Genomic DNA, 26,826 nt, shown 5'->3' with positions numbered 1-26,826 from the left:
CGTAAGACCATTGAAATGGAAATATTCAGACAGTGATATGTTGAATATGTCCCCTCACCCATGGTGGTCAATTCCCCCAAGCTCTTAGCAGCAGGATGAACTGTACAGTTCTTATGAAAGTTACATTGAAGGAAACTTTGAAAGGAACTGGGAGAAGTCGACCTAGAAGTCCTCCACCCACTTGAGAATCAACTGTCAGGTTATTGGTTGTTGTTACGGCAAATGAAAGCTCATTTATGGAAATTCAAGGTGTCTGTCAATTGTATCTACATTTCTGCTTCAAAATTCATGTACACCCTCTTAATAAACCTATCAACATATGCTAATTTTCAAACCGTGCTTATATCCACAGGGAGGTCAAATCAAGGGTAACATCTCCTGTATTTCTACCCTGCAGAAACATGAAAGGCTGCACCATCCCCAAACACACAGAATGCTTTGATGGTCCGTGACAAGGTGTTCATCATTGTTTGTATAACTTTGCATAATTTATTAATTTTTTTCTGCAGGACACAAGAAAGTGCAACAATCTTCTGAAATTAAAATGAATTTGGACATTTCAAATACTACATATATCTTCTGGAAACATCTGAACACACCTCTAGGCAAGTTAATCTTCCTAAAGATTTTTTTTCCTGTCCAGTCTTATCTTTCATCCCACTCCTGTACCTTGGCTATATTGATCCAGGGAAAAGGAATGTTATCATTAGTCCCCCCGCCCCCCCCCCCCCTCCCCAAAAAAAACAGTAAAAAAATAAAATAAAAACAATACATCTGAACATCCTTTAGCAGAACTGTATTTTTGGCAATTTAAAGCTTATAAGAGAGTCGAGAAACAAAAGAAACAAACGATTGAAATGTAAAGTCCGGGATTTAAAGGATGAAAAGCAACAGATACGATGCTGAATTCATTTCCTGATCGCACGGGGACATCCGCTGTATTCCACTCTCGTTTTCCCTCCGAATTTCCACAAGAAACATGGGGAGATCTCAGAGCTCTGCTGTGTGACCTTCAAGCTGGTCTTCTTTTGGACAAGGTCGTGAGTATGACAATCAGTGTGATGTCAAAATAGGTGAAACGTAGCAATATTTGTCATCGTCATCATCAATATTTACGACGACAGTATCCGACACATGGCCCACAGATTCAGACTGACCGTGAGCCATGACCGCTGCCACTGTAAAATGACATGAGTGTTGCATATTTCATAATAAATAATTCTTCATGGATCAGGTCCGGCAGTAGCGGTCCACACCGATGCATTTCCCAATGGCGCCTCAGGGTGGGGAGTGCCACAACAGGGCGGTTCTAGAGCTTCTCGATGTCCCTGTACTTCTTCCTCAAGATGGACACCTGGTCCTTGAACAGGACCGGGTCCAGTCTCATTTGAGAGTGCAGGAGGGGCATGAACCCAAACCAGCCGCTGAAGGTGTTCATGCAGGTCTGTCGCTGGGCGAAGTGGTCCGGGTCAGCCCAGCGCGACGTCTTGGACCCCTGAACAAGAAGAGCCCACAGAGAGAACACATATCAGGACACATCTGGGGTGTCTTTCAGCTGACCTGAGATCAGCGAAACACAGGATGGATAAAGCCTATTGTCGGAGCACGATACCTTCCGAAATATAACTGACCCCAGATCAGTGAGACAGAATAGGAGCATTCTTTCTCTGAATGACACAGTACAATTTCTAAATTAACTGACCAAAGATCAGTGCAACAAAATAAGATAAAGCATTGTCTAGGCTATAGACTACGTTTCTAAATCAACCAACCTAGCATCAGTGCAACATAATAAAAAAAAACCTTTTCTGCATTGCATTATGGGATATAAATGTCCATCTACATTCTTATATACACTCAGTGATCACTTTATTCGGTAGGCCTGTACACCAGCTTGCTAATGCAAATATTTAATCAGCCAATCATGTGGCAGCAACTAAACAGGTTCAGCTGTTTTTCAGATCAAATGTGAGAATGGGGAAGAAATGTTATCTAAGTGACTTTGACCGTGGAATGATTGTTGGTGCCAGACAGAATGGTCTGAGTATCTCAGAAACTTCTGATCTCCTGGGATTTCACATGCAACAGTCTCTAGAGTTTGCAGAGAATGGTGCAAAAACAGAAAACATCCAATGAGTAGCAGTGCTGACTGAGTGTATATACAGTCCTGTCTCGTTTTCTTCCCACTCACACATCTTCCCATGTGATCTTCAGTCAGAGCTGCAAATGTCAGTCAGGAGGAGGAGGGGGGGGGGGGAGAGAGGAATATAAAAAATGCCAAGACAGGAAATGGCCTTAAGATATGAGCTGGGGGAGAGGTGGAAGCAAATTGGCGATTTACAAGTGGCCTTCACAATTAAGACATTAATCAAGGGGTGGATAGTGCCGAGTCATCAGTCTGCCGCGAGCGAGGTCATCAATCAGCGCCGACACACGGGAGGGAGGTGTCCCGGCTGCGGGGGAGCGGGGATCGCCCGGGGAGCCCGGCTCGCTGTCTGAGCCACGTCCATCGTCTGGCTCTTCCCCCCCGACCCGGCCCGGGCGTGGCCCTGTTCCAGAGTCCCCCTCGACACGCTTCTTAACGCTTCCGCTTTCAGTCACTATGCTCCCCGCTGTTTTAAAAATAAGCTCAAAACCTTCATTTCCTCCTCCATTAGAGTCTGCATACACATGTTGTTTAGCACAGTTTCATACTGTTTCTAGAATGACCTATTATTTTATTATCATTTGATCACTTTTATTATATTTTGTCATTGTTATTACTATTTTGCCCCCCACCTTCACAGTCCACAATCGGTTCTGCCCGGTTCATTCCTGTTTTAGGTAACCAAAATGCCCACTGTACCTCCATTACATTCATGGCATTTGGCAGACACTCTTATCCAGGGCGACGTGTACAGACCCATGTATCACATACACACACACACACAAACACACGCGCTGTGAGCCTCGATCTTTGAGCACGCGGTCCTAAAACACAGCCGGCGCGACACAGATCATCACAGACCCACACTTTGAGACCAGAATGAAGCATCAGCGTAAGGCTCCCGTCGCCGGACAGCACTGGCGCGCCCCAGCCGTGTTTCAGTGAGACCGTACCGTCAGGTACAGCTGTTAACCTCTGTATCACATGTAAATAGCATGGCGCGATGTGGAGGCTTCCAGGAATGAATCGCTCTGGAATGGACGCACCTGCTGCATCATGGTCTCCTTGTACTGCTTCTTCTGGGTGACCTTAATGGGCGGGAGCTTGGTGACCGCTGACACCAGGAAGTTCATCAGGATGTCCTCGCAGTTGGCCATGTGGTCTACCATGCCGAGGAGGCTTGCCGGCAGGTAGTGGGTGTACAGGTAGTGATAATACCTGAAGGGGGAGAGCAGCACAGAAGCCTCACACTCAGGCCCGAAACATTACCTTCCATCATACGCTTCGAGCTACACAAAGTCATGCGTCATAAATGCGTCCTGAAATATGTCACCTGAAATTCTTCATGCAACTGAAGCGCGAACTGCAGCGTCAAGTAGCGCAGGGCGATAGCAAGCAAAAACAGTCTTCTTCAATTTGTCTTTTCTTTCACTAAATCTTTTACACCTGTCCTGGATTGCCCCCTTGACAACGTTTACAACCTCCACAGAGACATAAGAATGCGCGTTGAGTCATACTCTGTTTTCCCTGTTGGGGAAAAGTGTTTTCTTTTCCCTGCCTTGTTTCTGTGTCTCTTGTCCTAGTTCACTTTCTGTAGTCAGTACTTCAGTAGTCAGTAGTCAGTTTCCTTGCACTCGCACCAGTTCGTCATGTCAGTCTAATTGTCAGTGTATTTAAACCTGCCTGTTTGCTCTTATCCTTAAGCCAGATTGTTAAGTGTCGTTACCATACTCTCCAGTGTTTCTCTGCCGGCCTGTTTGTGTATCGACTTCCTTTGTGTACTCAGATGTCTGTTTTCTGGATCTGCCTTCTGTTCTGTCTTGGATTGCCTGTTATCAAGCTTTGCTTGACACATCAGATTTTGACTTTTGGATTATGTTCAGTACCTTTGCCTGTTTAGACTGCCTGTTTGCCTGCATCAAAACTTCGCCTGCCTGATCTGCGTACTGTTTAACAAAGATACTTATTGTGCTTACATCTGGGTTGTGATTGGTTCTTCGGTCCGAGCACCAGATAGTTGAGTATGTTCAACTGGGCCATGAGTTTACAGTGCGTCAGCCTGGCATTGCCGTTTGTATTTGCGTACTTATGTACGGTATGTTACTGTAAACTGTGTGCAGTCACACAGCTGCCTACCTTCTCCCAGCCACCAGACAGGCTCTGTACGTGTGCGGGAATCTCATTCAGCTTCAAACGGGCCTGCTGATATCAGCACATCACATGCGAGCCTCGCCTAATTTCGCATTCACAGAGAAGTCCCAGATGGGTCGCAAAGCCTCGCCGAAGAAGGCCAGGAACAGTTAAACAATGGCCTCGCTCAACCCCGCGTTCCCGCCAGAGCTGGCCGGATGCTGGGAGAGACTGATGTTTTAATTTCTCGGGCTAGGCCCCTTCCTCCCCCCCGGCAGACTTGATTGTGCCCAGTCTCATTTCTCGCCTGTTTATTAAGCTGTGCCTGGACGCCTGACAAAAGCCCTTCTGTCCTGTCTCTGGTGAAGAATGAGTGCTGGAGTGCCGCTTTTAGATCTGGAGGCAACAAAACGGCTTATCTGCTCAGCTTTTTATACCAAAGGTGCCGGCCCCTGCTGCCTCAGCGACTCGTCCAGATCCCTGATTGTAAATCACTGTCAGGTTGCTCTTAGAGGTGTAGCTCTGAAGGTTCGCCATAGGAACTCTGCGTCTTATCCACTTCAGAAGACCGGGACGCTCTTTCAGAGGCGGCAATAAAGTATTTTGTCAGATATAAATTTACGGAACGGCGAACAACAGTTTTGATCAGGGGATTTATGCTTTATTTTAGTCGCGTCACTGTGGTATTATATCTTTCGGGTATCTCCGCATCATTTGTCTTAATGTTAAAATAAAAATGCAGTATGTTCCGGAAACCAAGGACAAGCAGCATCTAAACTTTAGTCATTTTTCATGATTTTATTTTTAAATTAAATTTGATGTTGAGCATGCTCTTGCAGCTGGGCCACTCACACCTACACAGGGATGCCTGTGGTTGTGCATGTGCCCGATGACTCATCAGTAATTATTTCCCACACTGGAAGTCACATACAGCAGCATACAGACAAAATGCTAACCTGTATGAACATTCTCAGAAATAAAATGACAGTGCTGGTACATTTTTGTTCTTCAAGAATCACATTTCCCAGATGCACCCTGAAGGTACAGTAATGTTCTCTTTGGTTACAAATGTGTAGGTTTTCCAAGCAAAAAAGGTATAAATAATTGCTGGCAAGGGGTACAAGCTTATGTACCTACTGTATGTCAACACACCTGTGACAAGCAATTGCACCTTTCTATGCACTTTTTGTTCCCTTATTTCTGAGTGTAGGCACATAACTAATGGGTGACTGAGGAGACCCAAAGGAACCTTGGCTCAATCCCAACCTTCTCCACTGGGACTCCTGGGGTCTGGTTCCACAAAGCAGGATGACTGAGTTAGCTGGATGACTGCACAAGGTCCATGTTCCAGATTAGGGCAGGGTCCACGCAGTTTTCCAACTAATTTAGTAATCCTGCTTTGTGGAACATGTCCCAGGCAATGGCTGGCTAATGACATAGCTAAACCTTGGAGTAACAATGTTTCAATTAGAACAGAGCCACTTCTGAGCCCAGAAACCATACGCTTATATTTAATTTGACCACGATCATAAAGCCAGCACAGAAATATATTGATAAGCCGTCAAAAACACAGTGTTGCCCACATTGATTCAAATTTAATAGACGTGAAAAAACTGAATTTGAGGAATCAAAAGGCAATCAAGTCCAATTACCAATATAGACTATGTTCTAATCTGCTGTGTCAATAATTCAAGTCTTTAATGAATACTTAATAAAAAATTTTTACAGTTTGTACAGGTAGATTTAATAAGCAGCTAATCTATTTACTGTATGCATTTGCTACCCGGATAATTGAAACCCCCCTCCCCCCTTCTCTCCTGGGTGGCTTTTCTTTTCAAAGCCACATTAAACAGCTCACCAGGCAATTTGAAACACCGGGATAAAATGCGCTTATGAGTCCCTCTGGAAGCCCGGCACACCTAATACATATTCATATGAAGTGTGTTTCCACTCCTGTGATTGGGTTACGAGCGAAGCATCCTCGCGCCCAAGGAGGCCTCTGGGAATCGCAGTGCGCGCGCGCTGACGATGAGCCCTGCACTCTGAGTAGTTACCGCTCTTTGCTGATGCAGAGACGTAGGCGGGCGGTCCTAAATCGCTGTCTGGTGCTGGTCGCGGAGGTCCGTGACCTTTCGACCCTTTCAGATTGTGCCCGCGACCCTCTTTGTCTAGGTCGCGGACGAAGACACCCACAACCTTCTGAATGCCCTTTGCAGGCCAAGAGGGATTTTACTTATCATTATAAGTAAATACTTACAATCCATTCTTGGCAAAAGGCTATATCTTGTTTCTAGTATGCCTTTAAAATCCTGTTGCGCCAATTTGCACTATAATGAGAATTGCGAGGGAAGACTTATTTTGTTGACTGGTGTGGGAAAAGCTTAATGTAAAAAATGGCTGGGGGGTAGCCTGTAGCCTTGTGGTTAAGGTAGATGACTGGGACCTGCAGCCATGTTTTATGGTAACTGAACGCTGTTGATAATGGTTTTAACTGAGCTCTTCTAGAATTTGGACTACACAGCCTCATTCCCTTCTGTCTTATTTGTGTCTCTGGTAATATGTGGGGGGAAAAAGACAAAAGCTAACTAAAAAGAGCTATTTTAATTGTGAGTAAATGAATTGGTGGAGGCTAAATTACTGTCGCTCAGCTCTGCTAAAATTTAATGTGCAATAAGGTTAGGCAGATCCTTACCAGTTACCACCCACTACATGCCAATCCACAGCATGTAATAAAAGTAATAAATGACAGACTACAGCAGCAGAAATCCACACAAAGAGATATGAGGGCTCAATTATCCCTGCAGCCATAATAACTTAATGAAAATTAAATTTGTGCTATTGTGTTGGTGTGGTATTTTAATATTTTATCTTTTGTATTGTGCACTGTGATCGCTCTAGAAGCCATGGAAATGGCAACAAAATTAATTTCCCTCACAATTGGTTCATAAAGTTTCACTTGACTTAACCTGACATTGGAGCTGATACATAGGCATAGTGTCAAATAAGACATTTTCTAACAAAAATGTTTGAAATCTAAATGAATTACAGCCACAAAACAGCATGCACTTATCTTCCTCAAAAGGTCCGGTTCAAATAAGTTGTTAAGACCAGAGGGAATTGTAACATTAACTTAAGCTGCTTCTAACAGTAAATCTTTTCATAAATGTCCTTGCCTGTGTGGTTGTGGCCTTACCACTTTGCTTTATGATCCATTTACACATGGACTGAAACCAAAAGTGAATGAGCTTTGCTTGCATTAGCACAATATAATTAATTAGCATCCTCATTAAGAGCAGTATAGAGGGGTCCATGAAAATTTATTGACTTAGCAAAAGTGTGAGTTGAGTTTGTTATTTCAGTACATAATATCCACAAACCAATGTTTGACAGCAGTACACCCACACCTCTGTCTTGTTCGGAGGTGAAGGTTAATATCTCTCTTTGTCAGGCAAAAGATCCAGACGGTTGATTTAATTTGTCAATTTAAAGCTTTCTCAACAGTTAAAGGAGTGAAGCTGTCAGATAGGGCTAATTCATTCACCGTTGTCAACAAGGGCACAATCTTTTAATCAAGTTGACTGCTTCCTAAAATATCTTATTCATATAGCTGTCAACTTAAATTGGCAGCCAGTTTAAGCACAATGACTAAATACATGAAGTTGTGTGACATGTTTCTTAATAAAATGACAAAAAAAAACTACTTAATTTCCTAGCCACCTACTGTACCTAACTAATCATACTGGGAGGACAGTATGGTAAATAAGAGCGAATTTGCCACCTTCTGTCTGTTGGAAATACTTATGCAGTAGTATTCTCCCACATGTGTACATGCCTACATTTGTGAAGTCATAGCAACTAAATCAGTGCTAATAGAATAGGTTTACAGAATTCTGTAAACATAGTAATATACATACATAAACAAATAAACAAGTAAATAATGTCAAAGAATGACTACTTTGCAAATAGTTTTACAAAGTAGTCATAACAGAGTATGATTCTGCTTCATGTTTATTTGCCATTACACAAGGCTAATCTCATACATGATAACATACAGGCAGCTAATGTACGTCTAGAGCTTTTCTGGCAGCACAACAGGCTTGTGGCACCTGAGTTGAGTAGCTCTGTTAGTTTGGAGTCATAGCAAAGCAAAGCCCCGGAGTCCACTTAGTATTTTTCTGTCGACGAGCAGAAAAAAACAAAAAACAAACAAACAAACAAACAAACCCCCCCCCAAAAAAAACTAGCAGGCAGGATTTTACTGTTACAAATCTTGGTTCTGGTTCCCATAGTGCAGCTATCACAATCATTAATATCTCTTTGCATTGGTCGATCGTCTGTTCCTTTTGCTGCCAGTCTTGAACATTTTTCACGCTCCACTCTGTTTCCTTGTCATATTAAATTCAATGACTGATTAATTGCTACGCATTACAAAATATGACATTAATTATATCTGAAAGCTAACTACTTTAGAATATACCCTTTCTCAGAAATTTATACACTCTTGCCCAAACACCCCTCCCTCTCAGACAACATATGAGTCTATAGTCATTAATAGTACACAAAACATATGAAAAATACCCAATTTGGGTTCCGAAAGCATACAATTATTTTGGTTTTGTGGATACCTTTAATTAGATTGCTGACAAACGGAACCAAAGGTAATGTCACTTTCAAGACAATCACATGGGAAAAATACCAAACTTCATACGAATTGCTTCTCATCAACAAAAGGTAAATGACAAGTCATTTTTTTAAAGGCCAACAGCAGCCAATCAAAAATTGGCAGCTCAGTGACTAATAGCTACGAAGGAAGAGAGATGTGTGGATCGCACACAGGAGAGTGCTTTACTTGCTGGCTAAATTCCCTAACTTCCCATCTAATCATCCTCCAGTTTAACTAGCTGGAGAAATTCCATGGGCAATCACATGGTTTCCGTGGAATGAAACAGTAATATAAACTCAGTGATCACTTTATTAGGTAGAGCAGTACACCAGATTGTTCATGCAAATATTTAATCACCCAATTATGTGGCAGCAACTAAATGCATAAATGCATGCAAATGTGGTCAAGAGGTTCAGCTGTTTTTCAGACCAAATGACAGAATGGGGAAGAAATATGATCTAAGTGACTTTGACCATGGAATGACTGTTGGTGCAAGAAAGCGTGGTTTGAGTATCTTAGAAGCTGCTTAGGGATTTTCAAGCTCAACAGTCTCTAGAGTTGTATGGTGCGAAAAACAAAAACATCCAGTGAGCAGCAGTTCTCTGGGCAGAAATGCATAGTTAATGAGAGAGGTCAGAGGAGAAGGGCCAGATTGGTCAATAATAATAAGAAGAAGAAGAAGAATAAGAATAATTAGAAAAAATAAGAAGAAAAAATTTTGCCTGCCTTTTTTTCTATAAGAAATTATAGTTCTTCAGAAAGAGTGGAAACACAAGAACGGTCTGAAAAGACTGGACATAAACCCGTCAGTGACATGTGAAGAGCAGGAGTAGCCCTCACATTTACCCCTGCGAGGGGGGGTGGAAACCTCAACCACAGGCTGCTTTGCGCGCACGGAAGACATGTAGCAAAGTGTGGCACGGCTAATCACGCACAACCGTGATCAGGTGTAACTGACAGCATCCGGGCCGAGAGCGGGAAAGATGTTAACAGCTTGCGACGTGTCTGGAGGCTGTATATAGCTTCCTCTGTGCTGGAAAATAATTGGCATGTGTTACTGTTTGGACAGTTTTTCCCCTCTCCCGTCTTTCCGGCCTGATCCCGCGGCGTCAACGCCCGCACTGGGCCGGGAGCACTTGCCTGTGGTAGAACGCCGCTCCGGTGAGCACCATGGAGTACTCGTTGGTCCACTTGGAGGTGTAGCCCCACCGCGCTTTGCCACTGTCCCAGTAGTGGCTGCGTGCCGGGTAGCCCACGATCCGGTCCGGGAAACTGTGCCAGACGATGAAGGCAAAGTCAACCTGCGGACAAAAGACAAATTCATGTTTTATTCCTTAAACTCGTGTAGGCAGCACTGTGGTTAGCTAGCACTGATTCCGAGCAAGTAGAAGGTTCCCAGTTCGAGTCGCAGCTAGCTGGGATCCTCTCTGTGTGGGGTTTTTGCATGTTCTCAATGTATTCGTGTGGGTTTCCTCCATGTCTTCCAGTTCCTTCCGCCAATCCACAGACATGTAGCTCAAGGTCTACATGTGACAATTAGCCTCCTTAGCTAACTAATTTAGGCTGCATTTATAGAGATGTTATAAATGTGTATTGGCCTTGTCCAGTCAACTAATAAATAGACAACCTGCAAGCATTCAATATGCCTGAAAATTATAGATGTATTTCTGCGCTGATTAGTAAATGTATTTTGTCAATTACGTTAATTATTACTCATTTACTTGTATTGCTATCTGCTTTAATTACATGTGTTTGGCTCCATCTAGTGGTTAGCGCTAAGAGCAGTAACAGTGAAGTCACGTGACTTCCCATAGCCATTTAGTGAGGAAGTAAGTTCTGTGGCATGGAGAATATCCACATTGGATCTGCTCAGTATCCAGCCAACATCCTGCAAATATTTTGCCCCCTTTGTTGCATTGTTGGTAGGTAACTGTAGCTTGATATGTCTTCTACATTCAGAATGCATTATTTGTGACCATTGAGTCGTTTTGTGTTAATTTTTATGTGATGTTAGCTACAGTAGCTATCTTGCTAGTTTAGCCACAAGTTTGTGCTAGCTCATTCTATACTAGCTAGTGTTTTATTGGGCTCTGAATTCATGACTTCTACGGTAATTAATAAATAAGTGATTTCATGAGAGTATAAATAGTCATTAAGATAGTTAAAAACTGTAAAGTAACGAATACATGATACATTGCTATGGTTTATGATTTATTGTTAAAATACAAGCACGTGATTATAAGACACCATGGTAAATAAGTAAAAAGAGAATGTAACAGTAGTCTAGGATTTATTTACAGTAATGTGCACGTAGTCATAAGCATTATTATGCTGGTTTATTCACAGTTTCACCCTGTTCTTTTCATCAATAAACCTGTGGACTAAAGATCGCCTGTCTTCAGAGTCTTGATGGAGGGAAGGGTTTAGCTGGCTGCCAATGATTCAGCTTTAAGGGCAGCACAGTGAAACAACAGCCTCCACACGGGCAAGGTAACGCAATTCAGCCCTACAAAGGGACAACTAGCAACATCGTCACACGCTACCAGTGGACGACCATTGCATCTAAAGAGGTTTTCTCCACCCAACTACGCCATGTCTGATGATGACCATTCCTTAGTGACACGGTCTGCTATACCAATGTCAAGCTCAAGCAGAACATCAAACTCAAGCAGCAAAGACTTGCCTTTTATTCGCTGAGAAAGAAATGGAGTTAAAGCTAGAAAAAGCAAGGCGAGAAGCATCTATGGACTTACTTAATTGTAAAAAGGAAACAGCCGCAGCTGTTGCAGAGGCAGAGGCCCTAGAAAATGCATTGGACTCAAATGAAGAAATGCATAGTCAGGCATGGGGTCCAAGTCCTACTCATGTGGAAACCACACCTACATCAGCCTACATGTAATCACTCACCTCCAAAGCACAGTTGCCATTCTGCTCCCACAGGAAACTTCAGGCCACAAAATGGCGAAGTACATCCTCCTTCTAGACCTACACCTAATCTCACACATCCAAGACATATGGCGCATTTCCACCGGTGGAACTTTACCCCGGAACTAAGGTATTTCGCCGGAAGTCGACGCGCTTTCATACCACGTGCCTGGCAAATCTCATCGTTCCGGGGCCATTATTCAGCCCTGAAAAAGCCCCTGCTCAGAAGGTAGAGCTTTCTGATGGCCAGGAACTAGCGTGGGTGTGGCTGGCAGCGCCGGTCATTTCTGATTGGGCGAGTTTACGTGTATTGTATTCCAGGCGGCATTTTTAAATGCCTGCTACAGAGCTTGTTTTGTTTGTTGTATCACAACACCTTAGTTCCTCAATTTACTGTACGAGCAACTGTGCGAGCACATAATGCTTACGCCGGTCTGCCCGCTAGCAAGCGATTATGTAGCGATAGCTATTTAACGATAGCCAAAAGACCAGCGTTTTGCAACGATGTAGACGCACGTACAGGTCTAATGGTGTTTCTCAACACATTGTAGTGTGACTGTTGTTTTCGATTTGGACTGTGGCTTTACTCATGTGCAATGTGAAACCATAACAAGTGAATAAGTGCAACATTTTTTCAATTCTGAGTCTGTCTCCTTTCGAAATCAGTATTTGCAACTCCTGCTTAACTGCGGTGGGTTTTCATTAGTTTCACACCCACACCCAGTGTAGCATAAGAACAACAGCTTGCTATTAGTTTAGCTCGCTAGCAGACAGACCGGCGTAAGCGTTGCAAAACGTGGAACATTTTCACTTTTTTTCTTCAGACTAATTTGTGTAAACTCCCCGGGGTCTTTAGCCCCCGGTGGAAATGCAGGCTGAAGGAACCTTTTGTTCATTGCGTACTTGTTCCTGGGAGTTAAATTCCCAGCAACTCCCGGTCGAAATGAAGCAATAGTGGTGATTCTAACATGATCGACTTTGTGAGATATGTTGCGACAGGCTTACTTCAATTTGATGACAAGCCACAGAACTACAGAGCCTGGAAACGCTCTTTTCAAAACGCCACCGTAGGTTTAGATTTGTCACCAGGGGAAGAAATGGATCTTCTACTCAAATGGCTCGGAAAAGAGTCAGCAGAACATGTAGAACGGATTAGAGCAGTACATATCAATTGTCCAGAAGTAGGTTTGAAGAGGATATAGGATAGGCTTGAGCAACGTTACGGTTCAGCAGAGGTGATAGAAGATGCTCTGTTTAAGCGGCTAGACAGCTTCCCGAAAATAACAAACAAAGATTATTCCAAATTGACAAGACTCAGCGATCTACTCATGGAGCTCCAGTCAGCAAAGGAGGAAGGAGAACTTTCTTTCCTTGATACACCAAGAGGTGTTAACCCTATTGTACAAAAGCTCCCGTTCAACTTGCAGGAAAGATGGGCTACAGTCGGGACTTCTTACAAGCGAGAGCACGGTGTTACTTTCCCACCGTTTAGCTTCTTTGTCAACTTTGTTCGTCAGCAGGATAATATAAAGAATGATCCAAGCTTCAACTTTACCCCTCATACAGACATGACACTGATATCAGAGAAAAAGACATGGAAGCCAAATAGACAACGAGAAGTCTCTGTGCACAAAACCGAGATATCCCCTGAAACCAGCTCAGACACTGAATGGCGCTCAAAGAAGCCCAATGAAGGTGAAAGGCTCTGCCCCATACATAAAAAACCACACCCTCTGTGGAAATGCCGCGTCTTTAGAGAGAAATCTCTCGAAGAACGCAAAGCCTTCTTGAAGGAAAACAAAAGTGTATGCGATACTAGATGAGCAAAGCAACAGATCCTTAGCCCACTCACAGTTCTTCGAAATGTTCAATGACCAAGGTCCGAGGCACTCCTTACTCTTTGAAAACATGTGCTGGAGTAAAGCAGACAATGGGACGGAGGGTTAACAGATACAAGGTGGAATCCCTCGATGGAAAGACTAGCATTCCATTACCCAGCCTCATAGAATGCAATGAGATCCCAAACAATAGAGCCGAGATCCCGACCCCTAATGTCGCTCTCCACCATGCTCACCTAAAGTCAATCGCACACCTTATCCCAGAGCTAGACCCAGACGCCCCTATCCTACTTCTGGTAGGACGGGACATTATCAGAGTCCATAAGGTCCGCAAAAAAGTCAATGGCCCCCATGATCTGCCTTATGCTCAGAAGCTAGACTTGGGGTGGGTTGTCATTGGCTATGTGTGTTTAGGCAACGTCCACACACCGCTCACGGTAAGTGCTTTCTACACCAACGTTGGAGAGAGACAGCGTCCCACTTTATTCAAACCATGCCCTAATGTGTTCCAAGTAAAAGAGAGATACCGTGACATCCAGATACCTAACTCTCCTGCAGCTGATCCTGAAGAGAAACTCACCTGCGAGGCTGACCACATAGGGTGCACTGTGTTCAGGCAGACGAAGGATGACAATCAAGTTGCTCCTTCCATCCAAGACACTTCATTCCTGAAGACAATGAAGGAAGGTCTCAAGAAAGACGCAAACAATAGTTGGGTAGCGCCTTTACCATTTAAATGTCCACGCCAAAGGCTACCAAACAACAGGTCTCAGGCTCTAAATCGCCTCATGTCACTCAAACGCAACTTTGAGAAGAAACATGAAATGAGAGACCACTTCCACACCTTCGTGGAGAAGATCTTTAAAAATGGGCATGCTGAACTAGCCCCTCCCATCAGCGGGGAAGAGGAGAGGTGGTATTTACCAACATTTGGTGTGTACCACCCTAAGAAGCCAAAACAAATCAGAGTCGTGTTTGACTCCAGTGCGCCCTACAACGGAGTGTCACTCAATGACGTGCTGTTAACGGGCCCCGATCTGAACAACACACTGCTCGGAGTGCTGATGCGCTACAGAAAGGAAGCAGTCGCCTTTTCTGCCGATATCGAGCAGATGTTCTACTCATTCCTTGTCAGAGAAGAGGATCGAAACTTCTTACGCTTCCTATGGTTCCAAGACAATGACTTCTCCAAAGGCATTGAGGAGTTTAGGATGAAAGTCCATGTCTTTGGCAATAGCCCGTCCCCCTCAGTGGCTATATACGGGCTGCATCAATCTGTACTGGACAGAAACCTATGTACAGACTCCGATGTCAGACACTTTGTGATGTGCAACTTCTATGTAGATGATGGTCTAACATCCCTTCCAACAGCTGAGGCTGCCATCACTCTACTGAAGAAGACACAAGAGACACTCGCCAAGTCAAACCTTCGTTTACACAAAATAGCAGCCAACAACAGGGAAGTCATGGAGGCTTTCCCTCCTGAAGATCGTGCAGCTGACCTTAAAGACTTAGACCTTGATGCAGACAGCCTGCCTGCCCAACAGAGTCTTGGGCTTAACTGGGACCTAGAGACAGATAGTTTCCACTTCAAGGTCTCGGATGTGGTAAAACCCTTCACACGACGAGGTGTTTTGTCAACCACCAACAGCCTTTACGATCCAGTAGGGTTTGTTGCTCCTGTGACAATAGAAGGAAAATCTATCCTCAGAGAACTCACTGCAGAGAATATTGACTGGGACTCTCCATTGCCCCAAGAAATGGAGGAGGCATGGGCATCCTGGAGATCGTCATTACAAGATTTGTCCAGTTTTTATATCCCCAGACTATACACCAGCATTTCACCTTCAGAAGCTGCACGGAGAGATCTGTGCATCTTCGCAGATGCTTCAACTAAGGCCATCGCTGCAGTGGCTTATCTAAAGGTTACTGACAGTGACAGATCCAATCAGGTGGGCTTTGTCATGGCCAAAGCAAAACTGACTCCACGTCCAGAGCACACCATACCGAGACTGGAACTCAGTAGAGTTAGCAGACCTAATCAAAAGAGAGCTAGATGCTACAGCCTTCTACACGGACAGCAAAGTGGTCCTAGGTTATATATGTAATGAGACCAGACGTTTTTACGTTTACGTAAGTAACAGAGTCCAGCTATTACTACACTTCTGCACATTGCTGGTCTTTTCAAAGAAACCACAGACAGCAGCTCTTGCAAAGGTTGGCATCAATGTGGATCTCATAACAAGGTGCAGGAGTCTGAACAAGCTCAGAATGCTATAGTCCAAACAGTCCAAAAGGAGGTCTATGCTGATGAGATCAGGTGCATCCAAAGGCATGAAAGGATTTCCAAGAGCAGTCCTCTCAAAAACCTGGATCCCTTCATTGACGACCATGGACTTCTGAGAGTCGGCGGCCGCCGTCACGAGTCAAGTCTCAACCGCAAGGAAAAGAACCCCTTGATAATTCCAGGCAACCACCACATCGCTGCCTTGATAGTAAAACAAGGCACCAGCGTCGGGCTCGATGTATTTGGCCCATGGAACATCTCCTCACGTCAGACCAGAGGTCGTTCTACTGAAAGCAAGCGGTGGGCAGTTATCTTCACCTGCATGAGCATAAGGGCCGTTCATATAGAAGTAATTGAATCCCTTGACACCTCCAGCTTCATCAATGCGCTGAGGCGCTTTCTTGCTGTCCAAGGTACTGTAAAACACATACGTTCCGACCGCGGGACCAACTTTGTTGGTGCCTGCCATGCTTTAAAGATACCTTCAAACATCAACGACACAGCTGTGAAGACATACCTGGCAGATCAAGGTTGCAGTTGCAGTTGACTTTTAATCCTCCACATGCATCCCATTTTGGTGGATCATGGGAAAGGATGATGTAACATTAGTCTAGGATTTATTTACAGTAATGTGCATGTAGTCATAAGCATTATTATGCTGGTTTATTCACAGTTTCACCCTGTTCTTTTCATCAATAAACCTGTGGACTAAAGATCGCCTGTCTTCAGAGTCTTGATGGAGGGAAGGGTTTAGCTGGCTGCCAATGATTCAGCTTTAAGGGCAGCACAATTTCAGAGCACTCACTGCTCTTTGACCTCTTGCAGAACAAAGGTCAGATCGACCAATTACTTCAACCTGTGGGATTCACAAGTCAGGATATGATCCAAACCTGTGGTGCATCAGTGCACTGACAGCTAGTGCCTTACCTAGATGCACCAGATGGGAGCCATAACAATGTTGGCTGCTACAGGCCTAATGCAGTACCTGCCATTCTGTCTCAGGGACCCAGGCCAACCTCCTCTGTATCAGTCCGATTTTAGTGTGTGCAGCGAACAATGGAATGCAACTTTTAAAAGAATTATAGCTTAGTGAAAAGCAAGTGAATTAAATGAGTCAATTAGTAATACAAAAGGACGATTCCAAGGTCAAGACATGCCCAAGTCCATGAATCTAGTTGCAAATGTTGTTAAATATGATCATTCTGGATTTTAATATCAAAAGCTGCAGCCTCAGTTGTTTACTTTTATGGCGTTTACCTCTACTGCGCTACACTGTTGCTTTGTCACTGTAGACAGCTGGGTGCTTTATTCTCTCCTGTTCATTGCTGTTATTTCTGACTTTCACTTCTCCCTTCGTAATATTTTCTGTACTGTGCCTGCAAAATCCACATTTTTGTTAAGTTAAGAAGAAACTCTATTTATGCTGACCCACTATTTTCTCCAAACAAGAGAGTTGGGATGACAAATTAATCAAAATAACTGCAGGAGTGTAGCTCCATGTCACTTCCAAAGATTGACGCCTTGAAACATCTCAGAATATGACTGAGACAGCCTGTGCCAGCAGCCACATACTTTAGTTATACACTAAAGAGAAAGACTTGAATTTCTCAAAATTATAAAACTATTTTAAAAACATTTCAAAATATGCCAATTAGCGTTGATGGACAGATTTTAAATGCTTCAAGACTGTACGGCCTCGACCTATCAAAATGCAGTGCCATGACAGATTTTATGCCGAGAAGAGTTCACAAACTCGAGGAAAGTGTTAGAAGTGTCTTTGGGCGCCTCGCACTGCGTCTTTTTGATAGCCGTTACCTCCACGCACGATTGATGATATCATGCAAATGAATTAGCCTGTAGGAATTATGTTCTTATAATACCCTGATTGTGCTCCCCATCATCGGCGAGAGACTGCCATTTTCCTCATTCATAATGCGTCTCACTTAATTATGCATTTGAAACTCAGACCAAGACGAATGACACGCGTAGAAAGGATTGCCGTGACTGCAGAAAAGTCTTTCCAAGGGCAACGCTGTGCGCAAGCTGAGAGAGGGTTTGACTACATTATATCTTTTTATTTCTCCAAGCGCCTTCTCCACAAAGACCCACAGGCATAACACAGAATGGGTGTATAATGGTTTTAACTGTCATTATTATGTTCGGAAATTGATTCCCTGTAATTACTTGTCATTACCTGTCATTTCTTTTGTTGTGGAAGAGATTTCCTGTCATTACCTGTCACTTAATACATTCTAGAGTAGATTTCCCAAAACGGGCAAAGGGACAAACGTAGTAGGCGGCTATACGTGACACATTAGCGTTAGCATAATCATTTTTTAAACGATTGACAGACAAAGCAAGTACATGACTTACCTTTAATCTCTTGATATAAACACTTGTAATTGACGGAGTTGGTGGTTTTGGTTAGAGTTTGTGGTAACTTACGGAGTTGGTGGTTTTGGTTAGAGTTTAATTTCTTTACAGGTTCGGTGGTTAAACAAAGAGTGTTTTTCTCCCCCCCTGAATAAGCTCCTTCACTACTAGTTTAGATAAATCTATCTGACATTCACGCATGTCTTCAAAACAATGATGCAATTAATGAGTTGAAACAATGCAATTATAAATTCTACTCAATCACTTTTGCACACACAGTCGCAGCTACATGAAAAGTTCTAATAAGAGGACGGCATTCTCCGGCTTTTTCATTCTTTTCCATTAAAATACGTCAAGTGTTTAAAGGGCAATTACTGAGACAGATTATTAAGCAGATGGTAGGACTTGCAGACACTTTTTTTTCTTTTTTTTTTTTTTGCACCAGCTGCCTGTGGTGCCTCTTAAATAACCCCACTAAACCTTTGCAACACAGGTCGTGTAATCTTGTACAGCTATAAACGATAAGTGGAAACTTCTGCCGGGCAAAGGTGAACAGGGACTCACCACAATTAATAAAATAGCATGCGCATGAATTATACATTACAGATTTCTAACTTAATGGGGTTCACAATACATAACACATCTATATTTTACTAATGAAATCATTTTGGTAAAGTCATTTTGGGAGGGTTGGGAGTGAGAGAAGATCTTCAGTATGTACATAATTTGTTCTTCCACTTCCCTTCCAAATTTTTAATAGGATGACAGGAAAATGGGTTCACACGACTGGGTAAACTCTCATAGTTAGGGATCAGAGCAACTGCTCATCTCAGTCAATTCACACCTTCACAGCTCCAAGTGTAATTCATGCTCACTGACCATCTAGTGAAAATAGTTTTTTGCCTTGTGACTATAATCAATAGAGGTATTCTCATTTGAAACCCCAGTACATAAAGGCATCACCTGCAATAGGACCTGCTGTCAAGGAAGCAATGTGGAAAAATGCATGTAATACAGGTTTTATATTGGCATCTTATTAGTTTGCATCTTATTTGACCATGAATAGATCTAGGTGCACCTGTCTTATCATTTCATAGTAATAATCACTATTAGAACATGTCTTGTTGTCTATATAGTATGTTAGAATATCCAAAAGATAACTATATGGCAATTCCTGTATGGAAAAATCTGATACCGAGAGGCAAAAACATCCCTGGAGTCGTAAAATATAAGATTACTCACTACTATATCGTTCGTTATGAAATCTGTACTGAAATGGTGACTTGAGGATGATTTCATTAAACAAAGGTATTATGCGTCAAAATGATGACGCAATTTTTGCCCTGTCATTGAGCCTCAGGGCTGAAATTGGTCCAGCACCGTTATGCTTTATGTGACGTAATAATTCTGATTTACGACAGGGAATTCAACATCAGGATACAACGCCTACTGTACCGTGTTCTCCCAAACCGACAAATTGCATCACCATTTCAAATACGTAAAGGACCAAACTTGCCTGAAACTTTTGATTAAAAGGAAAATGTAATCCCTCCTCTTAAATGTTATCTTTAATTCAGTTCATTTAGTTTTTATTTCACAACTGTCAGCAAAAGTGCCACTGAAGTAGTTTTTTTTTTTTACAACGCTGAACCTTAATCACACGGAGGCTTCGCGGTATGACATTGTGATGATCATCCAGCGGAGGTTAGTGTGCGAGAGTTAATGGCTTTCTCCAGCCTCCTGATTGCCTCAGACGTTTTGGGCTTTCATTAGTCCTCACTGCAATGCCAGGTAGTGAATACACGCTTTTTTAAATCGGCACCGTGGTCTAAGAATTAGCATTTCGTAGCAAGATAAGGCTTTTACATAACTCTACGCATACTGTGACCACATTAAGGGAAGGCCTGCGTTTGAAATGTCATGTCCAGCAGGGTTAACTCCCTGGGATTTAGGAATTAACAGGATCTTAAGGAAATATATTTTTCTGGTCGGGATTAGTCATTAGCCGTAACACTGAAAAAGCCATTGGTTTATGCAGCACTGCTCTATCTTTATTGTTTGTATCAAACAGGGTTATGGGAATGCAGCGATTTGATTTGCAACAGGTGCATTTAACCTCCTGAGATCCTGCATTACATTTCGGCCACCCTGAGCCTTTAATTAAAATTAAACAAAATATATGGCAAAAAATGTTTCAATGCTTTTTTTCCTCCTGGGTCTCAGGAGGTTAAATTGAGTTCTTTCCCCCGGAGAAACAGGCATGCCTCCCCAATGGCAGATCAGTATTAGAAACAGCAAAGAAACACAGGAGCGCTTCCGAACAGGTTCTGCAGAGACCTAACGAGGAGGAGACTCCTCTGACACCTGCCAAGCCCACACCACGGCCTCACTTCTCCAGGCTCCGATATGACAAAGAGAGGCCTTTCTGGAAGGCCAGAGCAGACCACACCACACCCTCCCAGAAGACTTGTTAGTCCAGTGGAATTCCTTCAGATTACAATGTTTTCGTTTCAATAACATGTCAGGAGAGTTTGAATGAAATATATATATATATATATAGTATATAGTTTTTGCTGCAAACTTGAGATACCCTGTTGAAACATTAAAAAAACTCTTGATTAAACTCAATCAACATTTGTCCTCCATTTTCAGTTATAAATGCAAGCCTTTCATTTTACTCCACAAACACAGTTTGGCTAGTTTAGCACTATTAATTGGCTTAAGTGTGAAAAAAATCACTCGCATTTATTTTTGAAAAAGACTTGAGGATATATCATAGAATCCAAAACTTTGACCGAGATGCTGTGCTATCCCGTTTGGTGAGAAACCAGAACGTGTTACTGAATTATGTTGGCGGGAGCAATTAAAAAGAACTACAAAAGTCCACTTCCGCTGCAGTTTATAAATATCAAAAAACCCAATCAATATCACTGCAGGCATTTAACACACAAAAAGAAAATATAGTATGCTATGTGATAGTAAATCAACCTCACACTAGTAAATGTGATGTCCTGAGAAAAGGTGTTATTTTTTGAGACATGCTACACTGTGGCAAAATAAAGACTATATTTTAGATTTGCTGAAATGTTTTTTAAAGACGAGCATTCACACTGAAGTGCATAGAGCTGATGTGACAGGTGGAATTACAGAAGCAATGAAACTGTACCTTATTGGTTGACATTACAGAAGCAGTGAAACTGTACCTCATTGGTTGACAATACAGAAGCAGTGAAACTGTACCTCATTGGTTGACAATACAGAGTCCTCATCCAGACTCAGAACAGCATCTGTGAGGATGGCATCGTGGGGGAAAAAACGTCCGCTCATCGTCTGCAAAGAAAGATATTTGGGTCATGTGACTGACAGCCATGTAGTTCTTGCTTTTTCAGTTTAAATGGGGTTGATTAGCTGATTCAAATATAAATGGTAAATGGTTGGCATTTATATAGCGCCTTTATCCAAAGCGCTGTACAATTGATGCTTCTCATTCACCCATTCATATACACACTCACACACCAACAGCGATTGGCTGCCATGCAAGGTGCCGGCCAGCTTGTCGGGAGCATTTGGGGGTTAGGTGTCTTGCTCAGGGACACTTTGACACAGCCCAGGCAGGGGATCGAACCGGCAACCCTCCGACTGCCAGACGACTGCTCTTACTGCCTGAGCCATGTCGCCCAATATCCCCAAAACTTTAGTCATAGCTGTCATATAATCAATTCCAAAAGCAACAATACAAATGAATGCCTTTTTGTGTTCATTAAAATGACACTGACTGATGATGTCATTGTACAAAACAACCGTGTATTCTGCACAGCGCAATTTCAGTTATGTTTGAAACGGTTTGGCCCCACTGCACTTCTTCCCTTCTAAGACATGTGTTCAGTGAATACATCTGGATAGCAATAGATTTAATTATCTTATTAAGACACCCTGAGCATAACTCTAACCTTTTCAACTCCTTATTTCAAAGATAAATGTGTTTGAAATGCATCCCTCTGTTCTTCGTAATCTAATATTCCGGTCATGTACATCTGCAATGCTCAGGTTGTCAGGGGCATTATTCAAATAAAGAAATAAAATACTCACAAATGTGACTTTTTCACCAGACTTTTCATGCTTGTGCTTTTAAAACTATAACACTCAGAAATATCACTCATAAAGAAAATCTGGTGTCCAAAATAAGTCCATTCGGCTGATCAAATGGATCAGCTGAAAGAAAACCCTTTTGTTATAAAACACATAATTCATTTTTTGGACTAAGATGAAACCAGGAATAACGTGTCAGTCCAAACAATTAGTCAATTTTGTATGCTCTTCTTGTGTTTCTTGAGGTTGGTACAGTGTAAAATGTCCAGTGTTAATTCAACTCTAACAGAGTACATATGTCCAATAGGGACAAGAGTAGGCCCATATGAACCCTGTAAGACTTGATTTAACGCTGAACATTTTATTGTGTACACGCTGTAGCCCAGGTGACAGTGGCAGTCTGGTGAATGGCAGCTTTCTGCCTGTTTTTCAAATGAAAGGACGTTTCAAGTCCTTCTCATAAAAGCAAACTCCCTCCATTTTATCAAGACAAATTCTCCTTATGTTATGTTGTTGTAGAAAATCATAAGGATAGCACTGCCATCCATCCATTATGAAATGTGTTTCTCCTCCTTCGTAGAGTTTTCTGTGGAGTGAATTGATCCTGCTCTTAAAAAGACATTGCTGGCTGTACATCAGTGTTTCTGTGTAGTTTTTTATGGTCTATAATCCCGGAACCACTGCACAGGCCTGAACATGTACTAGTCAGCATTCTCTATTTGAGAAGCCATTCAACTTTCCTTCTAACAGGCTGACAGACCACGCGACATAACTGAAAGCTTTGCATCAGCGCGACAAACTCGACAAAATGCTAAAGGGGTTAATGCACTGGATCTCGTTTACTGGGTCTCTCTCTTTTTTTCTCTCTCTTTCTCTCGCCAGAAAAAAAATAACTCATTCATCAATGCAGGAAGTTATTGACAGGAACTTGTTGACTTGGAGATTAGTCGTAGCTGGTCCGCCTGAGGAAGAGCGGGTAGGCGTGGCTGGCTATCGACGGAGAGCCCGTCATCTGTAGCGGGTGAGGCCCAGGCACTATTGACTTGCGTCAACGCTACCTAATGGGGCCTTTTCAATGCTCACTTTATTTCCCATTGCCTTAAATATCGCCTGCCCAATGTGTCATACTAGGACAATACAGACACAAGCAGAGCAACAGGGGGAAGCACAAGCCCACTCTTGGCAGATGAGAGCTCTTTGTTTCTGTTCAGAGAACACTTACTGGTGGAGGGCTTGATTAAACCGAGGATATCTTGAGAAGTGTCATATAGAACAATGTCATAAAAGCACATTTCGAGCAGAAAAAGGCTTTGTTTTCCGGGCACTTATTATACACTGGAATCAACTATCTTTCCAGGCTTGTGAGTAATAGCCGGACCTAACTCATACCCCCGTTAGCAATACAATGGGTCTGAATAACAGATGAAGTGTTCTTCTGATATTGAAGCGCACAATTGAGGATGAGGGACTTTTTTAAAGACAATTTTTTGAATACACTATTTTTTTTATGTACACACACCGACGCATGACCGCACATACACACACACACACACACACACACACGCACACACACACAACCTCTGAGTTATTGACTGACTAGTTAAAATACTTTCAAAATAGACAAAGGGTTATTTTTTCAACTAGAATTCAATACATGGACGTCAACAGGCTTCTATGTAAACAACACCATTTCACTGATAAAATTATGTTTAAATGCTTTAGCCTTGACCAAGCTAAAAATTTTGAGTCGGATTCTTTCTTCAATGTAGTACATTAAGACATGGAAAAGAAAGAAACTAACAATTTTCTTGCATTGTTTGAGAAGCCAATGTATTTAAAAAAATGCAATGATTATCTTTGGAGATCCAAATTACCACTAGTTTGATTATAGCACCACAATGGGAGCAGCGTATTTACAGTACAATACAATTACTGCAATGGAAGCATACAGACAATAAAGGTTACACACACCTCCTCCCATGTGGTCATATATGTGCATGTGTTTGTATTTGTATGTTGGGTATCCACATAACAGTGAAATTCCAACATGCTTCTAAAGTTACTTTCATCTTGCTGCAGAATTCTGAACTATACTTAAAGTCACTCACCATCAGGTTACTGACCTGTGTGTCTATTGGACTGTCAGATATAATCCATTGTGTTGTAGACCTAGCCTAGAAAGACCAGCTTAATTATGTTATTGATTTATAATTAGGAGAAGTAAATCATTTAAGTGTTTTCTTTAAAACCTGAAAGAAAAATCAGCAGTCTAATAGATTAGAATTTCCACTTGAATAAAAATCTAAAAAGAATAAAGAAGAAAAAAGCAGGTCTTGTGAATAAATAAATAGATATTTGAGTTCACATATCTCATATATACAGCATCGCACACATGCCTATGTATAAAAAAGGGCTGCAATTCCTACACAGATCACCCGATATGGATGTATATACCTATCGGGTTATTTACCCTGTAATTACAGTACATATCATTAGTACAACTGCAATCTTAACGCCATTTAATATCTCGGCTCCTTCATTAACTTTCTTGAGAAATGTGGCCTGCTGTGTTGCTCCTGCTGACTCTTTCTCTGAAATGGAGCTTTCACGATGGCTAAGGCTGGCCACATATCTGCACACCACGCCGGGGCTGTGCGTGACTGTGTCAGCACAACGCTTCTTTGGCGTGTGAGATAAAGCTTATTAAAGGCCTACTGCGGCTGTTGATACGCCGCGCCGCTCTTTCACCCACCCCGGGGCCCTCCCTTCAGACTGCGCGGCAGACCTTTGACGCGTCTCTTCTGGGAAGGTTTGCCCTTCAGCCCCGGCACATCTCTCTTATCCCTGGATCTCCGCGGCCCTTCTGGCGCTGTGACGGGGTCCGTCATCCTGGCCGGGAGTCGCTGTGAACGATCCCTCCGAGATGCGGGGAGAGCCACGGGGTTCTTAGGCCACTTTCCATGTCTCACTCCCCAACCCTCCCCCCGGGTGAGAATAACACACTGGCCCCCTTCCAGCCTGTCAATCCCAGCAGCCTCATCGCCCCCAGACACCTGTCAATCAGCAGAGCAGTGGCAGCCTTCACCGAGAGCCGAGGCAACTCGCATTTATTTATTGAATCGTTTTGTAATAGGGTTTAAAATCCCATGGTTTAATAGGGTATCACACGCAACGGCTGGAAATGAAGCTATCGATGCCAGATCCGGCGACGGCTCCGAGGGAAACTCTGCTAATTGCGGCAGCTGATCGTATCGCAGAAATACTCCTCACTCCTCCTATCTCCCCCGCTCTCTCCTGCCGGAAACGGAGGGGAAACGAATGCCTTTTCACGGCAGAGCAGTTTCTGAGGTGCCACTAAAAACAACACGCAGACCCGGCACAAGTATTTCTTCATCCGTGGTAATATTTAATCATAAAGCAGCGTTCATTAAGGGAATGAACATTTATCCACTTCCATTTAATCACGCCTCTGTGACCTCGCTGGCTCATTGTTCAGGCTCGTCTGGTGCTGGAAGACACAATAGTTTGAAGTCAAATCCCGATGACAAAGAATTGATACAAGTGCAAAGAATTGCAAAGCACGATGCATACATTTTTCAAAAAGTGCCAACATAATGCAACCCTTTTCAATTAATTTTTGTGTAGTGGTCAAAGTTACCAAAAAGCGAAGTAAAAACAATAGCTTGCAAACAACATTTATATCAGCTACAATTCACTCCAGTAAAACTCACTGTATAATTTACAATGCTCAAAGTAAGCAGTATGTATCTTATTGCAACAATTAAGCCATTTGTGAGTTGATAAAAAGATACCAAACTACAGGTTTTATTTTTTTGCTCTGTAAAAATCCAACAGCAAATGGGGTGTCTTGACCCTACGAGAAATGCAGCTATCTACTGCCTGTAGCATTTAGCCCTACCAATCCAGCGTTCTTCCAGCTAACTTCAAGCTCAGCTTGGCTAGAGGACAGGAATGCTCCAGAGAGAATTCCCTGCTTGTGGCCTCTGAAGCACCCATAAATAATGCATGGAAGGAGATGCACAGTATCCTTACAGACAAACCACAAATTTGATTTCTCTCTTCCTGTCCTGCTCCTGTTGCACAGGTGCCGATGAAAATGCTCCAACATCTGCTTTGTTTTGCAAATAAACACGTAAACCATTGCTGGTGATCCTTCATTTTCAACTCTATAGAAAAGAAGAACGCCCAACTTGACCTGAGAGTAGTTTTTATTGCAGATAATGAAACGTGAAATGTCTTTGAAACTTGCAGGACTGGATTGAGTTTGTTATGGCTTTTTAAAAGAATATCTTTTGTAAACACAGTATAATTAAACTCTGGAAGACCAACAGCCCACAAGTGCAACATCACAGGG

At 42.7% G+C, this 26,826-nt stretch overlaps 1 protein-coding gene across 1 annotated transcript in view; it reads right to left on the bottom strand.

The window, feature by feature from the left end:
- Positions 1-781: 781 nt before the first annotated feature.
- Positions 782-26,826, bottom strand: part of LOC133128240 (exostosin-1) — a 143,303-nt gene continuing 117,258 nt past the window's right edge. Inside the window, exons 10-13 of the mRNA XM_061241619.1 lie at positions 21,603-21,692; positions 10,080-10,240; positions 3,193-3,364; positions 782-1,495 (exon numbers count right to left, since the gene is read on the bottom strand). Coding sequence (XP_061097603.1) covers positions 1,310-1,495; positions 3,193-3,364; positions 10,080-10,240; positions 21,603-21,692 — 609 coding nt within the window. The 3' untranslated portion in view covers positions 782-1,309. The remainder of the gene's footprint in view (positions 1,496-3,192; positions 3,365-10,079; positions 10,241-21,602; positions 21,693-26,826) is intronic.

This window comes from Conger conger, chromosome 5, assembly GCF_963514075.1.
Source record: "Conger conger chromosome 5, fConCon1.1, whole genome shotgun sequence".
NCBI classification, from domain to species: Eukaryota; Metazoa; Chordata; class Actinopteri; order Anguilliformes; family Congridae; genus Conger; species Conger conger.
Note: the sequence above shows the minus strand (reverse complement) of the source record. Positions and strands in the feature narration are given on the sequence as shown.